Below are 24,951 nucleotides of genomic sequence, written 5' to 3' on the forward strand. Positions count from 1 at the left end.
CAGAAGTAGTAGTGTGCAGTATTGGAGCATGTCAAGCCTACTTCCTTTTATAAGTGTACTTCTTATTACGCGGGTGGGTGGATCTGAGGCTGCCTCCGCCAGTCTGTCAAATCAACTCTCCGCCAAGCGACCCGTCCTCCTCTGACTCTGAAACAGGGGCGAATCTAGGTTCACACTTTTGGGGGGGGGCTAAGCCCATAGATAAAACCTATTATTTTTCCTGTGACCCAGCAAAACTAGGGGGGTCTGGGGGCGTGTTCCCCCAGAGGACATTTTTGAAAATATCCTTTTAAATAGTGTCTTCTAGTGGGTTTTAGAAAGAGAAATGAACACATTTACATTTAAAATTTGAAAGAAAAACAAAATTAAAATTTTTATTTTATACATATATAAAGAATTTGGGGGGGCTAATGAAACTTTGGGGGCTCCAGCCCCCCCCGAAATAGGGCTAGATACGCCCATGCTCTGAAAGTGAACTGCAGTGAACTTGAAACAAACCTACTAAACCAACGTTGGCAGCGAGTATTACATTGCATGGGATGCAATCCAACACCACTCCTCAAGTAGCCTGGTCCTAACCAGAACTATTTCATTTGTAAAGACTCCGTCATTTCATTTGTACAGAAGCAAAATCCAAATTGAGCGGAAGTACGTAGTAGGGTGCCCTCCTACGTACTTCCTCAATTTTCATTCATGTTAATATATATCAGGGTTGCCTACGTTTCCAAAAACCTTGGAGTGAGATTTGCTGGGGCCAACCACCTTTTTCTCTCCTCCTATCTCCTCATGTTATGCTGTAACATTTCTAGTTGGCACCGTAAATGGCTGCCTAGGTAGGCACTCCTGCCAAGGTAAATTCCTTGTCTGTGCAAACTTTTATGGCGAATAAACACCAATTCTGATTCATGAAGAAAGGGACATCCTCAGTTTTTTCATTCATTCAATATTTTGCATACTAATAAATAAATGTATTAATTGTTATCCGGTGAAATTAGGGATTTATTAGCAAGGGGATTTTACACTTTTGCAAGGCACTGTGTTCATGTCACATTGTCATTGGGGGCTGAGCACCCCTAAAGGTCTGATCGCCCCTGATCTGGGTTCTTGAGCTATGAAACTGACAACGTGGTCTCTGCCTCTTGTGTCTTGAGTCCTGTCTGTTTCCCCCGCACCCTACAGACCCCACCACCCATAGCCAAGGGGTCTGAGAAATAATTAGCCATAAATTATAACATTGTTAAGTTAAAAACATAAAAAATCCATTATAATCTACAGATAGGGACCATTTGCATCAATAAAACAAATATTGACACGATACCTTTTTTATGCCAGCCGAGGGCGCCAAACTAAAAATTCCCTCAAAATCTCGAAAATTCCGCCCCTCTCTTCATACCGCCCCGGCCAGCTGCCCGGTTTGCCCATGCTTAGAACCGCCCCTGAAGGGTGTGCTGAATGGGTGTTACGATTATGCGGGGTCCCTGGCCCCCAAAGGTTTGAGAACCCCTGGCCTAGAGTACAAGTAAATAAGACAGAAATGCAATGAACACCCGCAAATTTGAATATAAAAGAACGTTTCCCTTTCACACCACGTCCTAAATAAAACTTGAATAAGGCTCAGATTTGAATAAATTCTATATTTCAGTTAGACAACAGGAAACAAAAAAAATCCACAGAAACTAGAAACTGTTTCACGTACACCACACAGCTGAGATGTTGGAGGAGGTGACAGAACGAGAGGAATGTATCACGTACTAATGTGCAGCGCTGGGAAAGTATGGAATGATACAGGATTAAACACAGGCATCAGTCACAGCAGACCATGCAGCACACGGATAATGAGTGCATGCAGATGAGTGTGTCGTCATTGCTTAATCAATGCATTGAGTCTGCAACTGTCGTTATGTGCATTGCACATCCACTTCTGAACAACTGGAACAACAGTTCCAGTTTATTCACTATCAAACAAATATTCAAAAGGATGCAATTGGTTTAAAACATATAAGCTAACAATACAGATAGCAATACTGCCCAGACAATTTGTTTACGCACGTACACAAGGTAAACACCAGAAAGTACATGTCTGTGTGCAGAACAGGGGAACAGTAGTGATGATGGAGTAAAGAGAGAATTATTTCGTAAACTTATAGTTCACTGGTAAGTATAGCGGTATTTCTTATAATTGGCGGTCTAATACTGTGTCTGCTGAAACAGACAGTTTAGACTGGCTAGAGCTAAATGTATCCAGTTCTTTGAAGGAATCGATGGTATTTCTGTTTTTGTGTTTAAACCGTAGAGTGTAACTTTCGATATGGCGGCCGATAGGAAGATCCAACATCTTTTGCCTGAAGATGGACGTTCTTGCTACGAACAGTATGAAAATCTGAAGTCCCTGTGAACGACAAAAAAATAGAGATGGCGAATGGTTCTGAATCTTTTTAGGTTTACATTATTTATAGGTCTTCATTATATGAGCTGTTACTGTTCTATGGTTTGTTCAGACAGGATTATTGGGCAGTTGCCACAACACGGTTAGTGAGTTTTCCATGTCACTTATCTCACAATTGTTTATGGGGGCCGAAACAGTCACTACCAAGCGTGTGCATACAGTACATAGGCATCAGGGGCATTTTGGATGTTTTCATCACACATTTGACAGAGCTTGTCCCCAGGGATGTCCCCTATGTACTGCCTGTCTAACTCAATGAGAACACAGGTAACAAACACAGGTAACTACCGTTACCAAATACGTTACCAAGGCTTTACTGACATCTAGTGGAGTTTTCACAGCACATACGACTCTAAGTATGAACTAATAGTAGGTTAATCTTTTATACCTGTGTGGTGGTACACAGGCAGAAGACAATGCTCAGGATGAAGTGCATGTTCTTGTTTGGTATGATGAGCATCAGGTAGCCTATTATCCAGGACAGACCCAGCACCACTGATAATGAGAAACTACTCAGAAGTTTTTTCTTGTTGGAGGACTGTTTAGTGCTGTGGAGAAAATAATAAAAGCTTACAGCAGATAGTAGAGCACTCAAAACATACAAGTACAATAAAAAACGTTTTTACAAGCCCTTCGACTATGAGGATTTGTTTACGTATGATAGCAGTTAGCTACATCATCGGTACCTGGTTAATTCCGGGTCGGTCCTGCAGGTTTTGTAGCTAAAATAGCATAGGATAACTGTGTTAAAGATCAGAATTAGAGCCACTGGGATGAGGAACCCCCAGAACATTGGCTTTGCAAAGTCAAACTGCCCCTCTTGGTTTACAGCAGCAAGCCAGCAACTGGAGGGGGAAAAGGAAGTAGTTTGTTGTTGATGTAAAGTACTGTGAACATCTACCTCTATGTGTTTTGTACTGTAGTATAATATGTATTAGGATATGCTATGGAAGCAAATCAGTGACATCATGTTGTGAATTTAAAAAGCATTGAATACTTAATATATACCACCTAATTTGCTGGTTTTGAATTCACCTCTTCAGATTGAAATATACATTTATTTAAATGTTCAAAAATTCCAATCCAGAATTCAAGGTTCGGAAATTCAGGTTCCTCAAATTCAAACAGTAAAATTCAGATCCCAAAAATTAAATTAAATAACATTCAGGCTTCAGGAATTCAAACACAACAAAATTCAGGCTGCTCAAATTCAAATGGTGGAATTCAGATCCCCAAAATTCGAACCTGTTTTTTCTAAACAGATTTGCTTGCATACTATTCTTTCTTTGTCCTGGTAGTGTAATAATACAGTAAAAGGAACAGTAAAAGCTATGACAGATTACTTATTAAATGTTGGCAGTTTAGTGGATTAAGTAATAATGAAACAACCACAAAAAAAAGAAGAGGTTTCAATTTACAATTCTTCCCGTCGGTAGTTTAATGGATTGTCCACTCTGTAGGTGACTCCCAACGTGATGGAAACGATAAGAGCAGGAACTCCTGGGAGAGAGAAGACAGTCTTGGTACACTCTAGCACTTTCAAGGATCATGTTGTTTAATGGTAATTTATTTAATAACATGCTCTTCTGGTTCTACCCATTGGCACTTATTTGCTTTTCACAATGTATGCTTCATGTTTTGGCTTCCCACAATGTGTTTGGGGCTATCTTGTTGTTCATGATCATTGACCTATACCTTTTTGTAAAGCTCTTTCTTGTAAGTAGTTTTGGACAAAAGCGTCAGCTAAATTAATAAATGTAAATGTTGTGACTGTGTTGTCACAGGCCTGCTGCAGCACCCTGAAGTCCACCTGTCCCCCTGCCTGCGTCTCTGCAGAGGGTGTAACCCATAATGATTTTAGGGTGTTTGTCTAAGCTTTTTGTAAAGACTGCACAGTGAAGAGGTCATACATAGTGGTGTGGGGGGAGCACTAATCTTTGCTGTTTGTTGGACATTTTTTCAAGTAGTAGTATGAAGTTGAATACTTAAGTTAACAACAGTTACCCCCCCCCCCCTCCCCCTCTCAAAGAACAACAACATAGGTACGGTGACAAACAGTACTTTCTACTTTGTTACTTCATGCCGCTACCTACGTACCCCATCCAGTCACCACGGTGATAGTGGGGAGGTAGGATGGGGGTCTCCTCAGGGGGTTCCAGAGCAGGAGGAACATGTGACAGGCATAGAGAGAGTTCCAGACAAAGGTGGCCATCAGGAAGTACTGCAGTAAGACTGCCACGGCAGTGCAGGGTCCGTGGTCTGGGTCGATGTGCAGGTCAGAGGAAGGCATGACGTTGGCGTCCAAGTCTTCAGGTTCATGGGACTGTGGGTCGGTGTTGTTGATCCCCAGCAGGAAGAGGAGGGTGAAGATGAGGAGGCTGACACAAAGGCTCACCATCAGGATTGCTGGGCTGCTGTTACCGGATTTCCTGGGAAACGCACCAATTTAAGAAGTCAACGTAACAATTTGCTCTCTACGGAAGTTGCTTTCTTGAGGGTTGCCAAATCACGGTACAGCAAAGATCCCGTTAATTTAATCTCACCTGGTCATGACGTAAAAAACTATTGTGATAACCAAGCCCACAACAGACATGGAACACCCCAGATAGGTAATCCAGTCCAGGGCTTCAGAGTAGACATATTCAACCCTGTAGGACTAGAGGAGGAGAGAAAAATAAACAACTATGACATTCCAAAGTGCTTTAAATGTTATAGGGTTGTTTGATTTGTATGTGAGTAGTTCACAGCTGAGGGCAGTAAAGACAGAGGTGAGAGAGGACTTGCCATTAGCGCAGCAAAGTTGGTGGTATGATTGCAAACACAACGCAGGGCCTCAGAGGAAACGTTGACTTTGGAGCACCCTTCTGTGCTCCATTCACTTTTGTTGTAGTTCCAGAACACGCATGCAAAGTCGTAGAGGGTTGTGGTGGGGACATTCTGAGAACAGAAACAAGTCACTTTGTCATCACCGTAGCCGGAGAACCAAACACAAATAGACATTTAGATTTGTGGGTGAAATGGATGAATGCTGTTGTACAGTTGGTATACTAGGACTTCCTTGTTCCACTGTTAAAAGGAACAAAGAAACACTGTATTTACACAGCAGTTTACATTTTACATTTACATGTATTCATTTATCAGATGCTTTTATCCAAAGCGACCTACAAGAAAGAGCCTTACAAAAAGTGCAGAGGTCAATGAATGATCATAAACACAAGATAGCCCCAAAAACATTGCGGGTAGCCAAAACATGAAGCATGCATTGTGAAAAGCAAATAAGCGCTAATGGGTAGAACAAGAAGATTAGTAGTTTAACAAATTACAGTTAAACAGCATGATCCTCGAAAGTGCTACAGCGTACCTGGAGGAAAGCAAGCAACAATAATATAATTCAGTTCTGTTTCTTCCAGCCTCCACGAATTATGAATAAGTGTCATGACTCTGCTGTATCAAGCAAAGCTAATCTAAAACACGGGTCTGCAGGGAATCTTACAACTGGCTTGAAGACCATTTCCACGTGGTCGACCCCCATCCTTCCAGCTCCTTTCACATTTCCCGAGATGACCCTTCTACGACTGCCCAAGAGGGCTCTGAAATCCCTTGACTTGAAGAACCTGTCGTTCTGGTAGAGCACAAAGCCAACAGAGATGCTAGAACTTTGATGCCGCATTCCTGAGGGGACGAGGCCCAGTTTGTAGAGGAAAAGAAAAGGAGGGAGAAATTAGAGTTGTATTTTATCTACTCGATTGTGTATTGTGGTAGATTTAGTTTACTATGTCTCATAGGAAGTGTGTGATAAGCACAAGGAAACTGTAAGGGGGTTGATGGTGAATCTACTGTATGACGTTAGGTCCACTGTCAGCTCACCTGGTGATAATCTAATGAATACCTGGACATCAGTGGCCTCTCCATTGTCAGACCCAAGTTCAGACGCATTGGTATTCAGTCTAATTCTATCAGCAGAAAAATTACTAGATAATCCTGGAGAAGGGGGAAATTATTGTGTTGATCATTTAATTGGAATCTAAAAAATGTTGACAGCAAATGTATCTGCAAATGTGGATGAACAACGCCTTTTTCCCATCAACCTGTTTGTGCAGAGAACTGGACGCCGACTATGTTGTTACTGGTTAGTACGACAGACTGGACCGCGAGGTTGGGCTGGACCACTAGAGATGTGTTGTCTGACCCCAGTGAGATATTCTGTAAACTTTCAGTTAGTCTGTGGGAAAATCAGAGGTAGAGAGACAAAATTACCTCACAAGAAAAACGTTACCGTAATGTGGCCTTCTCTCTGGTCACTTAAGCATGTCTGGATGATTCAAAAGATGTCCGCTACATGAGTCATATGTAAATTATGCAATGCACATTACCTTTTACCAGACGTCTCTGCTTCACTGTCCGGTACAGAAGCATCCAGCAGCTGACTAACAGTGGTCAATGCTGCCACGGCAACTGCCTGCAATAATACCAGACCACCACAGTTAGCTTTGAAGAATAGAATAGTGGAAAGTTTCTTTTTTTCACGTATTATCTCTCTTTCTCTGGTATATACTGTTTGTATATAGTAGATAAAACCAATGTAAATATGCAGCATGAATACATATAGCCTCATTGTTAGAATTGATGTTGTGTTGAGGTTTTTAAACACTGCACCTCTGAGATATTGGAAGACCTTTCAAGGAGGGTGTTGGTGATGTCAATCGCCTTGGTAACATTATCAGCTGTTAGAGTCTCCGGATTTGACGTCAGAATCTGAGCACTACTCGCTAACTGCAGCAAATTAGCTGTGCTGGTTAGCTAAGGGGATCAAAACAAAATAATGTATGTAGTTATATACTGTACAGGCATTTAGATTGTTAGATTGTCCCATTAGGTTTAAAAAGAGAGTCACCGTTTATATTGGGAATTGTTCTATTTAAATTTGACTTACATTTCCCTGAATGTTGCTGAGAGTTATGTCACACTTTAAGACATTTGGGGCATCAAACTTTGGAGTCCCATATTGACCGGTACACCTTGCTGAAGCTCTTGGCACATTCCCTGTTGGTGATAAAACAGAAAATAGTGAATTTGTTATCAAGAATGTCATGTAGAGATATTGATGTTAGACAAAAATGGGGCAATGCAGTAGAGTGAATTGGGTAATCTGGCAATTTTTTGGCATTGATTTTCTCATCTGAGCTTTCTGATTTACTAGTGCCTTGACCCTTTCTGTGACACCACGACACCATCATGTTTTGTGATTTCATATACAATTTGCATCCATGCTAAACCTACAGTTAAAGTTCTGTGGACTAGACATTTTCATAGCAGGGAAGAAAATGCTCTGAAGTTTAAGTGTCCCACATAACCCAAATTCACCCTTCGAGGAAAACCGACAAATCCTTTATCTTACCACTAGATGTATTAGGTCCACACTTCTGCTTAGAATAACTGAACCAACCGATGATAGTTCTTGGGAAAGTAAACCCTTGAATGGTTTCTTCCATGCAGATATTTTCTGAGAGATTTAAATGTGGTACATCGGTTTATATCAAACACAGAGCAGAACATACCTGTGATAACAAGATAACTAAGAACATGTTTAGAACAGCAGAGCCAGGCGAAGGTGCCATCACAGCCGTGGCAGTTTAGACCCACCTATTGAGCAGTTTCTTCCAGTCCATTCAACTGGACAGACACAGAATCCATTCTGTAGCTCACCTCCATTGGTGCAGCTCAGAAGAAGGTGGGTTGTTTGGATGGCGGTGGTGGAAAGAGTGCTGGTGGTGGGGGCAGTGGTGGACGCAGATGTAGCATTGATGGAGGAGCTGGGAATGGTAGTATTTGTGGGGATGGTGGTAGAGATGGTGGGTGGGGGAGTTGCAAGGTCAGTAGTGTTTGCAGAGACAGGCACAAGTGTGGTTATGTGTTGAAAAAACACTGTAAAAAAAAACAAAAGCCAAGAAAAATGATCCATCAGAAACGTGGTCAACTATGTCATGGACATTGTCATGTCATATCAACAATGTCAACAAAGTTGTTGTCATGTCAACTATGTCATGGACCAGAATCCCTCCAACAAATCATTCAAGGCTCTCAAATTTCATGCATTCGCGCATTTCAGAGATTTATCACGCTGAAAAATTTAAAAAGCTAATCAGAAAACATCACAAGCCTTTCATATCAATACAAAACCCTTGATTTTCGCAAAACCAGACAGCCTTGCACTTTAGTTCAACCTGTGTGTAGTAGGCCTATAACATTTTAAGTCTTACCTATGATGAAAATGAATGAAAACCGCATGTCCTTCATCTCAAAAAGCTTTGAGATCAGCCTTCAGCAGTCCTGTGGTGAAGTAGCACACCAACTCTTGAGGTAAAACTAAAACTCCAAACATAGTGCCAGTTCATGTTTGTAATGCGTTATCAGTGTCAGTCAAATACTTCAGTATTTTGTGGTCAAGCTAGAGGTGTCACCAACACGGTGCCCGCGGGCACCAGGTCGCTCACAGGTCCGCCTGCAGGGCTGTTCTAAAAATAGCACCAGTGAGCAGCGTCTAAAATTGTATTTTATTCTGTTGCTATTCTTTTTTAATCACACTTAGCATTCATATAGATTTGAAAATGTCAATATCTTAAAATAAATAAATGTTTTTATTGATAAAAGTAAAAAACAGCGTGTGTCTCATTTGCGGGGCTAATGTGGCCACGGCAAAGCGGCACAATGTGGAGAGACACTTCACCTGTCACAAGCTACCATGTTAACTACCCATCGGGTAGCGTGCTACGGGCAGTTTACCTGATTAAGTTGGCCCGGCCTCCACCCAACCATATAGACTAATAATCGTTTGTGCTGCAATTATTTTTGTTTGTGCTGTTTTGCAGAATGTAGAAGTTATCATCTGAAAATTTGAACAATTGCTGAGATAAATAGAAATAAAGTGTTGAATATTGATATGATCTGTTTCCCACCTAAGTCATTGTTGATAGTTATTGTGAGCAATCATTAACATGATCAGTGTCTTGACATAGATGAGTATCATTAATCATGATATAGGCCTATAACTAAAGGTAAACTGAGCAAATGTGTCATTTTTAGAAGAGTGTATCAAACTGGTAGCCCTTCGCATGACTCAATACCCATGAAGTAGCTCTCAGTTTCAAAAAAAGTTGGTGACCCGTTACTTAAATTAATAGCGCCATCTACTGGGTAAGGGTTGCAACATAATATTCTAACTCAAAACCCCTATTAAATCTTGTGCGAGGCCTACTCGAGGAGTGGTCAATGTATCCATGTGACATAAGAACATCCATTATGTTGGATTAACAGAGTTTATCCAAAGACGGAAATGAGCCCACAGTGCAATCACTGCGATAGCTGTTTGAAAGACACACAAACATGTGCAATGTTAGCTTCGCTAATAACGTGCTTCCACCTACAAAATTCACATCTCCTGTAGCTGCAATGTATAATGTTTTATTAGGGATGCAGGCAGTGGATAAATAAAAACACTTTTAATAAGGCTCAGATCCTAATTCAATATCAGCTTTCAGTTAAACAACAAGAAACAAAAACATTCCACAGAAAGTAGACACAGAAACTAATTCCCTTAAAAAACTGTTTTCACTACACCACACAGCTGAGATGTTGGAGGAGGTGACAGAATGAGAGGAATGTATTGCCTACTCATGGTAGCGCTGGGAAAGTATGGAATGATACAGGAATAAATAAGGGCGTCTGTCACAGCAGGCAGATAATAACGAGTGGTTATGCAGATGAGTGTGTCCTTGCATATTTAATTGAACCCAAGTACACCTAAAACACACGTTCCTTTGAGTGGTCAGTTGGAGACTGACGAGGCGATCTCAACAAACCTAGCCTAATCTTGCGTTTGGATTGCACTCATGATGCAAAAATTCCCTTAACAAACGAGATAAATCAAACATACACACAACATATAAAAACACAATGCTAAAAGTCTTCACATGTTACGGGATGGTGTTTCCCTCTGCCTAGACAGCTTAGGTGGTATTTCAGGGATCCTAAGCTGCTAACTAGCTAGTTGCTAGCTAGCTATCGCTTCATAAACCTGCAGAATGGGAGAAAGAAAGAGGAACTGGACAGAGACAGGGTCATAAGACACCATGGGAAACGCACGCACGTGCACACACACACACACCAGAAGAAACAAAACACACACGTTAAAAATAATTGTCAGTTAAGAAAGTTCCTGGAGACTGGAGAAGATTTCCATTACATTTCTGGTGTTGCATTGCATCCTGGGGCAAAACAAAATCATGAAGAGGCTGATATCCACAGCAAGGCCATGTCCAATGCCTCTCATTCCTGGTCTTCGCACACAACTAACAAACGCTTCCTTAGCATTAGCCGCTAACAGCTAGTTAGCCACCGAGGGCCAGCGTTAGCTACTAGTGACTAGTTAGCCGTTAACAACTGTGGAGTTAGCTCAGATCTGCAGCACCAGGCCAGCGGCAGAGATGTTGTCCCCTCCGCCGGCAGTCTGGTACACCTCGGTGCACACCAGCACGGGAGCCACACAGATCTGGTAGTCGTCCTCGTCCCAGCAGCTGACGGGCCTGGTCTCCTTCAGCGGTATCCGGGGGCTGCCCTCCTCCCGACTCACCGAGAACGACTCGTCCATGATGAGGCGCGCCTTGCTGGGGTCGATGTCCGAGGACCCGCACACGTGACGGTTAGCGGTTAGCGAAGCCTTGGCGACGGCCGACATAGTGTTCTTCCACTGGGACCCGCGCGTCACTATCATGGCCTGGAAGGCCAGCGTGTGGACGTGGAGCCGGGACAGCGGGCGCCCCGCCGCTCCGCCCTCGCTCGCCTGGCGGTGGCGCTGGTTGAGGATGCGGTAGAGGTCCCGCATCTGGTCGAGCACGGTGGCGACGCGCGGGTTGGGGTCCGACAACACGGTGACGTTGGAGCCCCGGAGCAGGCTCAGGAGGTTGGGCAGCTCCTGCTCGTTCATGCCCAGGGAGTCGGCCTGGGGGACCACCAGCGCCAGCAGGTCCTCCATCAGGTCCTCGTCCACGAAGCTCGCCATCTCAAAATGGACGCCTGTCTGAGGGGAGGAGGAGGAGAGGAGGTGGGAGAGATGGGAGAGCAGAGCCTCCCGCTCACCTGGAGAAGAGAGAGAGGAAGAGAGAGAGAGAGAAATTGGGCGAGAAAATGTAGAGAAAGAAATTAAAATATTGGATCCAGTACGTGTTGCAGAACGTACTCTTCATCACCACCCAATAGTGTGTGTGAATATCACAGGCAAGACAAACACATTCTCTTTCCCTCACTTTCACTCTCACACCTCACTACACACACAGGCCAATGCGACTTAAACCATCAGTACAAACAGTCTCTATGGAAACCCATCATGGTCTGCCTGGCTGCCGACACACACACACACACACACACACACACAGTGAATATGTGTCTATATTGACTGCTCTGATTGGCTGACTTCTCCACTCACCCTGTTGGAAAGGGAAGCTGTCCATCATCTGGAGCCCGCCCACCACCAGTAGGTCTGGCTGGAAGGTCTGAAGCTTCAGCTCAAAGTCCTCCATGGACGCTAAGTAGGGGTTGTGGTCGTCACTGTGGACAATGTACCTGACGGGAAGCAGGACAGAGGGGAGTCAGATGGCTGAGCGGTGAGGGAGTCGGGCTAGTAATCAGAAGGTTGCCGGATCGATTTCCCACCGTGCCAAATGACATTGTGTCCTTGGGAAAGGCACTTCACCCTACTTGCCTCGGGGTAATGTCCCTGTACTTACTGTAAGTCGCTCTGGATATGAGCGTTTGATAAATGACTAAATGTAAGTGTATTGTATACACAGTCGCTATTTAACATTTCATCATCACAGCTGCAGACAGTTGAGAGTTTTCTGGGCGGGTTATAGGGTTGAGCCTCCATTGCAGGTTGGACCTGACACACTCAAACACACCTGTTGGCCCTGCGTGATGTGTACTGCCCCCAGCTGGCTCCTGAGGGGTATTCCAGGATCAGGTGGATATCAGGTTCCTCCACTACATTACCTGCCACTAGGGAGAGGAAGGGAGGGACAGAGAGATGGGGGGGATATAGCAATAGACAGGAAGTGAAATTGTATAAGAGGGAGAAAAAAGGGGGAAGAAAGAGAGAGGGAGAGGAAGGACGTGTGTAGAGGAAATCTATGAGTTAAAACAAGGGAGTGATGAACAGTGATTGTATGTATGTATGTATGTGTGTGTGAGTGTGTGTGTGTGTGTGTGTGTGGATATGAGCGTGTGTATGTGTGTGTACCTGTGATGTGCTGGGACAGGACATCTGTGAAGTCTGGGCTGAAGCTTCCCCCTAGTAACACATCACAACCCTCTGTTGCCATGCGACTAGCCATCACGGGCGCGTTGCCGCCCACTGACCAGCGGTTGCCCGGCAACTCACGAGACGCCTCGACCAGTTCATGGAAGAGAGTGTCGTTCCTCACAAACCTTCTGCGAGCGGAGAGGAGACAGGGAGAGAGGAGGAGAAATTGGGATGAGGGTCGGGAGGGAAGGAGGCAGGGATAAGAAGATAAGCCAAGTTATACCGTCTAGGTTGGCGGGGAACAACCTTCTAGAAACAATCGTTGTCTGTCTTAAGTTGCATTTGTTAAACGTGTGTGTGTATTTAGCGTGTGTATGAGCCTGTGACTCAGATCTTCGTAGGATTAACCCAGTTTGACATGAAGAACCTCCGGTGCATTAAAACTCAATTAGGGTTAATCCTTTCACCTGAACACAAGTGTGACACACTATCTGTATATTTAGGAAGTTTCACTTATTTAAGCTCAGCATAGATGTAAATTATGTTCTGTGTACTTATATGTTATATTATGCCAGGTGCTTGCGTTGTCTTGTCTTAAGAATTTCAGTACCCAGTCTAACCTTGTGTTGTTCTGTGTACCTGACAAATAAAAGACTTGAACTTGAACACACAAACACAAAACAACCAAACTTATCACACACACACACACCCATTCTATTCAGCTTTAAGCACAGCAGTCATGTTAGGAAAAGTAAAACACACTCCCCTCTTAAAAAAAGGTGTCTTGTGCCTCGCAACACGAGCCCAACATGCAGCTCACAGGGCCCGGGCCAACGCTGCTCACAGCAAGTCAGTCAGCCTGGCTACTGGCCAGCATGAGCAGAGCTTATGAGGCCACATAGAGCCATCACCAAGCCTTATGAGGCCACATAGAGCCATCACCAAGCCTTATGAGGCCACATAGAGCCATCACCAAGCCCTCATCCATCAGACTCTCTGAGAACTGGCGCAACAGATCTATCTCACTTTCCTGCCAACGACTGCAATTTGGTAGCGTCCAACCCTCTTCCATGTTCTCAAATTCCACTCTGCTGTATGTGTGTGGTGTGAGTATATATTTCTGTGTGCGTGTATGTGTGTGTTGGAAGTGGGTGTGTGTCTAAGGGGAAGGTCAGCTCAGACTGTTGTCTTTAGCAGTTAGTTCCAGTCCGTGGGTAGCGAACCGAGTCTACTGATTTACCCAGGACAACTGGCCTCATCTCTGTGTTGGCCTAGCCACTGAGCAGACATTTATGTTGTGTGTGTGCACGAGTGTGTGTGTGTAATAGAAGGTGTGAGTTTGTGTAGTCCTATTTATGTAAATACTGCTCATATCTCACTGCTCTCTTAGAAGACTTCACTCTCATCCCCTAACGATCTTCGGAATGAAAGGTTAAGTGTGTGTGTGTGTGTTTCATTGCTCCTGCATGTTAGGGGTGGTAAGCCTTTGGCTGTGACTGGAGGAACATTTTAAGTTTGGTCTTCAGTCGCATTGCTTGCGGCTTGATATTTTTACCTTAACACACACACGTACAGAGGCACGTACACACGCCCACACTTACTCTGCAGCTGCCCCTGGGGCAAAGAAGTAGGCAAAGCTCTGAGCCAGTTGCTCATGGCTTTCTATGTAGTCGTGGTGCAGAGGTTCCTGCGTGGGAGGGAGGCCCATCTTGTTCAGAAGGGTCACTCCGTCTACGATCAAGTCCACACAGCCACCAAAACCTGGAGGGGAGGAGAATAGGGAGAGAGGGATACAGAGAAAAGGATGAGAGGAGTGAAATCTGACACCATACAAACACCAAACACTAACCTAGTAAGAGGTGTTTAAGTTAACTCATGCTAATGAGCCTCCATGATTGATTGTTTTTTCGACATATCCCGTTTGGGAGTTGTCCGACTTTTGACACAGCTTATCAATACTTTCAAGCGATAAAAAAAAAAACTGTCAGTTCAGACTTTTGGCTAATGGCTTGTTGTCCATCATTCAGTATCTTGTCCTTGTCTCTAATCTACACATTATCCTTTTGGACCCAGGTGCAGAAGCTCAACAGTTACCATCAGCTACTTGCAAAACAATTTTAGTTCTACTCTATCCTGATGGACCGCTTATATCAGATATAGTCGTTGTGACTCAGCAGTTTTAATCTGTTTTCAAAACACACACGACGGTTTAGTTAGCTAAGTAGATGCCAGTGAGTAGTCTACGTTATATTAGTTGAGCAAAGTGTAGTTGAGAAAAGAATACTGTGTGATAATACTGTAGCTTAAAAACAAAATAAAGACAAAAGCTAATTATCTACCTAATCCCTTAATTAAAACAAAAGACAATTGTTCTAATTGAGATCTGTAGCTCGTATCAGCTCTCTCTTCCAGGAACACAGGGTGATGCCAGCTGTAGCGCTAGCAACTGTACTTCTCCTTTTGGTTTCAATAACTAACTAGTATTTTGCACAATAACGCTTGAATTGGAGAATACATGCTTGGAATAATAGCACGCTAACATCCTAGTTAGCCGAATAGGCATTTGGGGTGGGGTGTCGATGAATTCAGCTCGCCGATACAAGGCTAATGTGGTAGCTAGCAATAGCTAGACTAGCTTGATTGCAATGTTTTTACCTATGGCCACCCGGGGTCTGGCGTTGTTCACGGCTGCTTTTCGTTCAGCCCGCAGAAGAGATGAAAGCACAGCATCGAGCCGCTCATCTAGTCCCACATTTAGGGGCGGTCGAAACCAGTAAGACAATAGAATCACTAAAAGGGACACGGCAGTCCCATATTTCATGTATGAAAATCCGCTTCCTCGCTCCATGGTGACAGGGTGCAATGGACCGAGCTGCAACCGACCCACCTGCTGACAAGATAACTAGCTACTACCTTCTTCCTACTCGCTGGTGTGCGCTTTCCATTCAACACAACCAGCGCCACGAAGCGTCCTATTCAACTGAAAAAGGGGGAGTGACAGGCAGACAAAAGCAAGGCGGAAGTAGTGCTCTGATCATACACGAATCTGTAATGTTTTGTGATCTTTTACTTCTACCATTTCCGGTTATATCACTAATACTGAAATAGATATGCATGCATGTGGCCAATGTAATCGTTTTGATCTAAATTATTAAACCAACATACATTTTATCGGCCTCCGGTGGTGTGTTCATTCCACGTTAGCCTCAAATAGCATGTCCAACATGACTGGGAAGCTTAACAGATCCATCTAAAATGTTTCTTCCACATCCGAGAAGTAACCTCGACTGGAATATCAGATTTTATTTTCTTGTACGAACGATTCTGTGTTGAACATCAGTGGTAATGCAAGAGTTGACATTAAGGTAATTCTGACAACCCAAAACACAGGAAAGGTGTTTAAGGAAGGAAAGTAAATGCAGGGAAGTGAAACAAACACAAGCACTCTCTTAGCTGTTTTATTCATACTTCTTTAAAAACGGACATCATCTCTTTACCTCCACAGTAAAGGGAAGCAACAAAATAACAAGTATTTGGTCAGCTTTTTCTTTTTATAATCACATTTTTTGTCCTAAAATACAAAACATAGCAAGGTATAAAAAACAAAACATCTTCATATCTGTATCTTACAAAATGTTAAACATCCATTCGGTACAATATGTCTGTCTTGCTTGACCAAATACTTAAAATGCATACAGCCACAAACACAACAAGCAAGCCTCACTTCAAATTAACTGCAGTTGTACACAGCATGCCAATGTTAATCATTGCAATTTAGTTTAATCATTTTTTGTATATATATATATATATTATTTTTTTTTTCAAAAGAATTATCTACGGAAACTCAAATCCATCCCTTAGACTAAAAAAAATAAATAAATAACTTGATGTTAAATAAGATGGGAATGGTGGGTGTTGCCCTTGCATCAGACTTGTTTGTGAACTCCGTAAATTAAGATACACAAACGTACAGGACATCAAATGTTTATACACAACCCAAAATATGTTTTATTCTTAGCTCATAGCAGGGGATTAAAATAACTAGTGCATTCAATATAAAATGGAAGAACTGACAACAAATCAAGGAGAATATAATTACTCTACACAGTCTGACACTATGTAACAACCTAATATAAACATGGGAATGAGTCCTTTTTTACGTCAGCTTATTTTGCAGTTTTAACAACACCTTGGTACAAGGAACGCAACAGTAACACTAATAAGTCTTTTAAAAGATACCTTGTACAGGTCAAACAGTTTTGTTTATTGCCTAACAGAGTACCTCAGCGACAACTCCCCTTTCCCACCACACACCTAGCACCATTAATCCATCATTTCAGTTGTTGTCACAGCAACCAAACTGTCAACTAGAAACTCATATTATGGTCTGTGTGCCTAACGGTCAATGGAAGTGAGAGAGAGACGATTGGTCTCCACTATGCTAGTCTAACAAAGCATTTTATCTGAGAAATATAACTATGAAATAAATACTAGTAAAATCATATCTTTCATGGTATTTCAATTCAATACAACTTAAAAAGCTATTCTGCAGCCAATAGGGTTTCAAGTGCCAAAGCAGAAACAAGGTAATTCAGGTCAATACTACTCCATCTTGCTGTCTGGAAAACAGCCGTACATAAAGATTGTGCTTCCACAAAGAGTGCTGATGCAAGCCAACATTGTTTCTAACAGTCAAATCAAAATACACATTCTATGATGTAAAACACAATTCCATTCATTACAACTGAAAACATAACACCTTGAAAAGTCTTTACACCAAACTAGGGGCATTACATTGCTACATTAGTATAAACTTCTATCTAAAAACTCCTTTGAACAGAATTCACGACTGCTTGAGGGTATTAAAGTAACTGACTTCTAACTTCTGATGCACCCCCGCCCTGATAGATAGGCTGGCCCTGTGATCCACAGAGCATCAGGCATCATGGAGTGTTCCATCTGCCTGCTATGGGGGGGGGGGGGGGGGAAGAGGGGGGGTAGTCTGTCTGGCATGAGAAGAGGTAGTGCCTTGCTGCTCTGGGTTACAATGGATCTATATCCATTATTTACACGGATGGAGCCATATTTACATAAATTACATCACCGGTCGCCTTCCATTTGTTGGGGAAAAGGGTGTCAACATCGAAGAGTGGTTCAGGGTTTAAATGTTTACGGCCTACTCTTCCTTAGCTAGAGTTCTATTCATGTATGCATCTAAAAAGGTGAAGCGTCTTCAGGAAACGCTTAGGTTCAGCGTAAGGCCGTCGCAGCACTACAACAACCGAGACCTCCTAGTCTCTCCAGGTCAAATAGTATTCAACTATGGACTGATGATGTCCACAAACCAGACATGTAATAAGATAATAAAAATGGAGGAAAAAAAAAATTATATAACTAAAACAAATCTATACCCCTCGTCCTTCATCATTGTTATATTAAAAAGTACTTCTTTACAGATAAAAACACAGAACCCTGAAAGTTTAGATTTTGTTTTAGAAAACGTCCGACCCTGAAGAACCAGCGAGATCTCTGTCTCCTCAGAAGCTCCAACGTAAAAGCCTTAGAAACGTACAAAAGTAGAACGCAGAGAAAATGGAGAGAGGGAGACCACACGAGAGAAAGAGAGAGAGAGAAGTCACAGGAGAGAAAGAGAGATCGTAAAGCGTTTGTAATATTTGTTGCATCCTTAAGAACCAGCAGTTCCAACACGGCGATGGAATGTTCCTTCATCTGGAAACCGAGGAGGAGGAGGACGTGGAACAGAGAGGGAAAACATGTGGTGTGGAACAGTGGTTCAGTAGACTGACCGTTGCGGAGGCGCTGGGTGTGTGTGTGTGTGTGTATACGTGTCTGTATGCTGTCAGTTAAGTCTCTCTACTGCACATGCTCAGTAGTATCCTGGCTGGTATTGCTGACTCCATGGCTTCTGGTTCCAGAACTAAAAAGAGAGAGAGAGAGAGAGAGAGAGAGAGAGAGAGAGAGAGAGAGAGAGAGAGAGAGAGAGAGAGAGAGAGAGAGAGAGAGAGAGAGAAAGAGAGAGAGAGAGAGAGAGAGAGAAAAAAGAGAATGAGACAAAGGAGAAAGACAGAGACAAAGAAAGACATGGTGAGAGAGAGACAGAGCGAGAGAGAAACAGGGAAAGGCAGAAAGAGATATAAACAGATGAGAGAGACAGAGAGAGAAATGCTTACCCCTTGTTGCCAGCTCTGGTTGAAGGCCTGGGCCTTGTTCATGCCAAAGTTTCCATTCTTGAAGCCCCTGTTATTGCCTCCTCTGCCCCTGAACTTCTGGGAAAAAGACAGATGGCATCAGACACCAGACTGGTAGCTACGGTAGAACATGTACTGTGTTCCAATTCATTCAAGTTAACAATATCCTTCATATCATAGCTGATTGTCCCATCCCTATGCCAATCATCAGAAATGGACCAATGGCAGTAAAGTGTGACCCACCTGAGAGAAGTTTCCCCTGTTGGCTCCTCCTCCCCCTCCTCCTCCTCGGTTCATGCTGCCCCCCCTGTGCATGTTGCCCCCCCGCCCCCCTCCCATGTTGCCTCCCATACTGCCCCCCATGTTACCCCGGCCAGGCCCCCCTCTGGGGGCTCCTCCTCTATTGGGCATCCCACCCCCCCCCGCCCCCCCTGTTGAAGTTCCCCCTGTTGGAGAATCCTCCCCGGAAGACTGGAGGGGGAAGGAACCCCCGCGGGGGTCGGTTGAAGCCCCCCCCACGAGGTCCTGGGCCTGGGGAGGGAGAGGGAGATAGGAATGAAGGTGGAGAAGGAGAGAAATACCGTATATCTGCACACAAATAATAATCGCAAACACTGAACTACATAAAATATCAAAAGCACACACGCACCTCCTCGGAAGTTGCCTCTGATCTGGAAGCCCCCCCGACCCCCCCTCTGTCCCTGCCTGTCACCTCCTCCTCCTCCTCCTCCTCTCTGGAACTGGTTCTTGCCCCCCCGGCCACGGTTGCCTCCCCCCCTCTTGGGCGGCGCCCCCCCCTGGTTGGGCTTCTTCTCCGGGGGCAGGGCGGAGCGGCTCTCCTCCTTGTAGCGCTCCAGCAGTGCCGACGCCTCCGCCTTCTGCAGCTCCACGTAGCTCACCTCTCCAAAGCAGTCTCCAGCCTCCGGGAGGGTGTATATACCTGGAGGGAAGGAGGGGGGGTCACCTGAGTCAGTATTATTAGTATTATTCTATCATATGATATTATTATCATATGATATTATTATCATAATAATTTTATCTGTAAGAGCGCAGATGTTTAATGGCACAGATGCCGTTAGCAAGGACGAGAGAGAGAGACAAACAGAAAGAGAAAGAGAGAGAGAAAGAGAGAGACAGAGAGAGAGACTCACCCTTCATCTTGAGGACTGCATGTTCTGGAACATCCTTGCCATCTGTCTCAGCCTTCTTCTGCGTGCGCTGCTTGTAGTCGTCGTCTGACGGACACACCACCACGGCCTTCCTCTGGAAACCGGCGAACAGACACATCTTCCTCCTCTGGGCCGGCGCCGACACGTTGGTCTGAGGACGAGGAATCACTCCTTCACCTACTGTTTCTCTCTTATCTCTCTCTTATCTCTCTGTTTATCTTCATCTCTTTCTGTCTCTTTTTCTTTCTTTCTGACCAGGTTCAAAAATGGAGATGATCATCATAATGCCACAGTGACTATGTAGTTTTACATGACAAGAATAATCATCATCGTAGGTTGAGAGAGATGGATGAAAGGCATTGTGTGTGTTGTGGATAATACAAGAGATGGGTCGTGGGTAATATGAGGGTAAGATATGGTCACCTGATCCAGGATGTAGTTGCGTTTCTTGCGAGCGGCGATCTCAATGAACTTCCCCAGGAAGAGAGGTGCACGCTGGGAGATGGTGGTGAGTTTGGTGACGTCCTTCATCTGGCGTTTGAGACTGGCGATCTGGAGGAGGGAGAAAAGCCTTTCAAACCAACGTCCACGAGGGATGAGGTAGAAAGAAAGATTACACTCTGTCCCTCCAGCCCCCCTCCGTCCTTGCTCCACCCCACCAGCCCTCCAGCTCCCCTCACTCCCCAGCCCTCCACCCCTCTCACCATCATCTTCTCCAGGATGGCGTTGGTCCCCAGGATGTTGTACTTCCCAGGGTGCTCCTGGGTGTGCTTGGTGACCCACGCTGTCTTGCCTGCGCCAGGTAGGCCCACCATGACGATGACCTGGAGGGTGGTGACAAGGGGTGGTACACACGAGTTAACAGCATCCTCATTTATCCATAACAAGGAGACAGTAGCTTCATGTAAAATAAAGTTAATACCAGAACAGTAAAGGGGGAGGAACTTCTTCTCGGTTTACGGTATTACATTTTATTGGGGTTTGCACCCTGCTCTGACCAGAACATTTACACACACACACACACAAACACACACAGTAACACTCCCTCACACACAGACACACAGACTCCCCGCCTGTCCCTCCTACCTCACACTCGTCCTTGGTGTCAGGGCCCTTTGGTCCCCTGACCCTCTGGCTGACAGGGACCTGCTGGAGGAAGCTGAAGCCCTCTGGCACGGGGAACTCTGGCGCCTCTCGCTGGCCAAAGTTGAACTCCACGGCGCAGTTGTGACAGAGGACGTGAGGGAAGAGGGGCCGGCCCTCCAGGGAGGCCTTGCTGAAGCTGTAGGCCACGCCCAGGTCCTTGCCGTTCTTGGTGAAGGACAGCTCCGCCTCCGACCCATCCAGGTTCTGGGGAGGAGAGGACATGCAGGTCAGAGGAGGACACACTCTCTCTCACACACACACACACACACACACACTCCAACAAACAGGACAGCAGGTAACACACACTCCAACCAATAGGTGAGGAGATACGACTATAACCAACAGGAAAGCATGTATGATTGCTGTCTGCTCTCTTACTGGTTGGACTACATCTGTTTTCTATTTTCCTATCGGTGGCTCTGTTACGGTCCAGCATAGGGCCCAAGACAGCAACATCATCAGACGGCAACATCTTTTGAGATATGATACATATCAGCCAACTGTCCGACAGAAACATGCATCAGGAACTCACGGGGAAACAGAAGAAGTAAGAATGAAAGCTGTTGTGTGGGATGTCTTACTATGAGGCAGCCAACCACGTCGTTCTCGTCGAAAGCCTCTCCGTAGTCCTCGGTGACACAGTTGGTGGTTTTCTTGGCCCTGGCTGAGAAGGCATACGAGTGCTCCTCCTCCCCTAAACCCACCCCCAACAACAACAGTCAGTCAGCCACACAGCCAGCCAACCAGTCAATCAGTCAGCCAGACAACCAGTCAGTCAGCCACACAGCCAGCCAACCAGTCAGCCACACAGCCAGCCAACCAGTCAGCCACACAGCAAGACAACTAGTCAGTCAGTCAGCCAGACAACAAGTCAGTCAGCCACACAGCCAGCCAACCAGTCAGCCACACAGCCAGCCAACCAGTCAGTCAGCCAGCCAACCAGTCAGTCAGTCAGCCAGCCAACCAGTCAGTCAGCCACACAGCAAGACAACCAGTCAGTCATCCACTCACCCAGTAACAGCGTCCCATTGGCCAAGGACCAGCCAACCAGAACTTCATGTATGTCCATGCCTTTACTGGAGATGTGCTTCACAGGGATCTTCTCTATGATCTGAGGAGAACACAGGTCAAAGGTCAGCGTCTGATAGGCTGTAATCAGCAGGGGGGAGGTGTTGTGGGATGTGTGTGTGTTTGTGCGGAAGACACCAGAGGAGTGAAGTGTGCCTTTCTTCGCAATAGAGTATCCTTATGTGTGTGGGTGTGTGTGTGTGTGTGTGTGTGTGTGTGTGTGTGTAAGATGATGATGTCCTCCTCACCTTCATCTCGAAGCAGGCCTTGCCCTGTGCCACTCCGTACGATGCTCGCCCGCCCGCCCACAGGTAGGCAAAGCTCTCCATGGTAAGAGACGAGGCACTGTAGCGGTCCCTGGACACCTTGAAGTGCAGGTCGCTGTTATCTGCACACACACACACACACACATCAGAGGGACTCCGGAATACTGAGTTTCCAGTCCAAACTTGAAATATCCAGTGTGTACTTACAGGTGTCCAGACAGACAGTGGTGTCGTCAAACTCTTCGTCCTCTTCCTCCAGGGGGGGCTGTGGGGACTTGGCCCTGTTGGAACAGGACAGGTGCTATTCAGCTGTGTGGCTCCTCAACAAGCACACCTCTCTACCGCTGTCACAATGCCACACTGTCCCTTTAAGGAGGGCCGTGTCCAAGGACTTCCCTGATGACATCACGTAGTGATGCTACCACATTGGAACCTGAGCTACAACCTCCGTCCTTTTTGAGGTTCGAATGCTTAATATGATCTTGGAAATGGACTACAGGAAACACTCCACTGGAACTACAAGGTCCTGTTAAAACGGTCTGCCACGCCTACCCAATCACCAGCCTTGGAAGGAAACGATGGATGGATGAAAAGATGAATTAAATAATTAATTAATTAACGAACGCAGAGACACTATGCACTGATGCAAGTGGAGAGCATCTGTTTTTTCCCCTCTTATAACTGGCGGTGTGAAAGTGTTTCACTGTGATCAGGCCTTTCATTAACTGTACGGTTGGTTGGTTGGAGATCAGAGGGATTACTGGGAGATATCAGAAACCCATGAAACCACGCCTGGCCTGAAAGGACGAAACGTGGACAACGTCAGTGGTGAGGATCTTAAATGTGAGTGCACACGTATGCATTAGCACATGCTGAGAGAAGCACCCATTGGCACGGTCACATGCACAATATACACGACTGACAGACAGATCAGTTGTGAAGTTTCTCTGCAGACATCTTTCATCATTGATGAACCCCCCCCCCTCCCCTCCCCTCCTGCTGTCTAGAGTCCAGACACAGCTGCTCCTCCATTGTTGTTCAATACTTGGGTCACCCCTCCCCCCTACATCCCCACCCCCCGCACGTCACAGCATCTACCCAACCCACAAAGGCATTGGGTAATCTAAGTGTTTGTCAAACTTGTTCAGTCCTGGCATCAGTCAAGTTTAATAATATGACCCCTTTCTTAGTACAATCCAATTATATTGCCACATCAGCATACTTTCTTCCTTCTCTTCCATGCCCATGCACTCACAACCGTGTGTGTGTGTGTGTGTGTGTGTGTGTGTGTGTGTGTGTGTGTGTGTGTGTGTGCGTGCGTGTGTGTGTATGTGTGTGTGTGTGTGTGTGCGTGGTGACAGCTGTTAACCTGGGCTGAGTTCTAGAGGAGAGAGCTCCCCAGGAGTGCTGGAGGAGAGCCATACAGGCAGGTGTGTCACCATGCTTACCGGCTGTATTTGCTTTCTTCGATGAACTCAAAGTAGCCCCTTCCGTGCTCCTCTCGTCGCCTCTTCACCCCCTTCTTATTCCTCTGATCTGCAGCAGTATCCTTGTCCACGCCACCTTGGGAATTAGGAAATGGTAAGAGAGATGTTGAGGTGTGCTGCACACCGGCCAGGTAGAGCACACCAACACAACTACAACACGCGAAATAGGCGCGATTCCATTTGAACAATTTGCTGTTAATTGTATTGTCCTTGGATCTCAGGAACGGGACACATGCACTGCTCCGTCTCGCCACTAGGGACCAAGGGGTGACGTTTATCTGAAGCTAGCTAGTTTAGTAACTGAAACGAACAGTTCTAATTATGTAAACGACGTGTGCACTTTTCAGTACACGGGATTAATATCCGCTTCGAACTCATGGATACATATGCAAATACCTGAAAGACAACGTACATTAGCTGTAGCTAGCCTCATTCCATATTGGACCTATTGAAACCCATTGATAGCTAGCCAACCAGGCCAAGTGTCTACAATGAAACTAGCTCACCGGCTGTTGACCACCATGCCATATTTAATGAAATGTCATCAGACGTGAACTAGTAATGTGCTAGCTAATACTGTGCAGTAGCTAGCAACAACAACAAACCATTCTGACCGGGGTCAAACTGCCTATAGTTGGCTTTCGCTTACCTTCACCGGATAGACCTACTAGCGCAGCATCATCATCAAATTTATCCATCTCCTCGTCATCATCCTCTTTTAAAAGCGTATCTTCATCCTCGTCTCCAGATTTATCCATCTCCACTCCCGCATCCTCCTCATCCTCCCCCGCCATATCATCGTCGAGGTTGGCGCATTCCCCCGGAGCTGAGCCGTATTCGCCCCCGTCCCCCTCTTCTTCCTCCTC

General features: G+C 45.1%; 3 protein-coding genes across 3 annotated transcripts in view; all 3 read right to left on the minus strand.

Annotated features, from left to right (window-relative positions):
* Positions 1–1,038: 1,038 nt before the first annotated feature.
* LOC124475039 (adhesion G-protein coupled receptor G7-like) lies at positions 1,039–8,871 on the minus strand. Its single transcript, XM_047031544.1, has 16 exons — positions 8,707–8,871; positions 8,090–8,371; positions 7,845–7,949; positions 7,380–7,489; positions 7,103–7,246; positions 6,820–6,905; positions 6,535–6,668; positions 6,314–6,427; positions 5,940–6,118; positions 5,231–5,383; positions 4,990–5,102; positions 4,544–4,875; positions 3,865–3,946; positions 3,133–3,291; positions 2,835–2,994; positions 1,039–2,389 (listed from the first exon to the last, which is right to left on the minus strand). The coding sequence occupies exons 1-16, from the start codon at positions 8,741–8,743 to the stop codon at positions 2,174–2,176; spliced, it is 2,406 nt and encodes an 801-aa protein (XP_046887500.1). The 5' UTR covers positions 8,744–8,871; the 3' UTR covers positions 1,039–2,173.
* A 1,020-nt stretch (positions 8,872–9,891) lies between these two features.
* On the minus strand, positions 9,892–15,736 carry adpgk2 (ADP-dependent glucokinase 2). Its single transcript, XM_047031420.1, has 6 exons — positions 15,396–15,736; positions 14,342–14,501; positions 12,738–12,928; positions 12,400–12,496; positions 11,928–12,064; positions 9,892–11,581 (listed from the first exon to the last, which is right to left on the minus strand). The coding sequence occupies exons 1-6, from the start codon at positions 15,586–15,588 to the stop codon at positions 10,899–10,901; spliced, it is 1,461 nt and encodes a 486-aa protein (XP_046887376.1). The 5' UTR covers positions 15,589–15,736; the 3' UTR covers positions 9,892–10,898.
* A 448-nt stretch (positions 15,737–16,184) lies between these two features.
* hnrnpua (heterogeneous nuclear ribonucleoprotein Ua) overlaps positions 16,185–24,951 on the minus strand; it is a 9,217-nt gene continuing 450 nt past the window's right edge. The window contains 15 exon segments of the mRNA XM_047031274.1: positions 16,185–18,678; positions 18,932–19,027; positions 19,193–19,372; positions 19,374–19,480; positions 19,599–19,889; positions 20,101–20,269; positions 20,542–20,670; positions 20,823–20,942; positions 21,205–21,468; positions 21,846–21,958; positions 22,276–22,375; positions 22,581–22,720; positions 22,806–22,879; positions 24,047–24,161; positions 24,735–24,951. The exon segment at positions 24,735–24,951 is cut by the window's right edge and continues 450 nt beyond it. Of these exon segments, the coding sequence (XP_046887230.1) occupies positions 18,628–18,678; positions 18,932–19,027; positions 19,193–19,372; positions 19,374–19,480; positions 19,599–19,889; positions 20,101–20,269; positions 20,542–20,670; positions 20,823–20,942; positions 21,205–21,468; positions 21,846–21,958; positions 22,276–22,375; positions 22,581–22,720; positions 22,806–22,879; positions 24,047–24,161; positions 24,735–24,951 (2,166 nt within the window). The 3' untranslated portion in view covers positions 16,185–18,627.

The sequence above is a fragment of the Hypomesus transpacificus genome, chromosome 12 (assembly GCF_021917145.1).
Source record: "Hypomesus transpacificus isolate Combined female chromosome 12, fHypTra1, whole genome shotgun sequence".
Taxonomy (NCBI): domain Eukaryota; kingdom Metazoa; phylum Chordata; class Actinopteri; order Osmeriformes; family Osmeridae; genus Hypomesus; species Hypomesus transpacificus.

Bases quoted from the DNA above. Each gene is read 5' to 3' on its own strand.
- LOC124475039 (XM_047031544.1), bottom strand. From the start codon at position 8,743: ATGAAGGACATGCGGTTTTCATTCATTTTCATCATAG. The intron at 6,669-6,819 runs GTAATGTGCATT...ATTTTCCCACAG, and splicing joins GCAGAGACGTCTGGTAAAAG to ACTAACTGAAAGTTTACAGA. The intron at 5,103-5,230 runs GCAAGTCCTCTC...CTCCTCCTCTAG, and splicing joins CCAACTTTGCTGCGCTAATG to TCCTACAGGGTTGAATATGT.
- adpgk2 (XM_047031420.1), bottom strand. From the start codon at position 15,588: ATGGAGCGAGGAAGCGGATTTTCATACATGAAATATGGGACTGCCGTG. The intron at 14,502-15,395 runs GTAAAAACATTG...CCTCCCCTCCAG, and splicing joins CAGACCCCGGGTGGCCATAG to GTTTTGGTGGCTGTGTGGAC. The intron at 11,582-11,927 runs GTGAGTGGAGAA...TCTCTTCTCCAG, and splicing joins CAGCTTCCCTTTCCAACAGG to GTGAGCGGGAGGCTCTGCTC.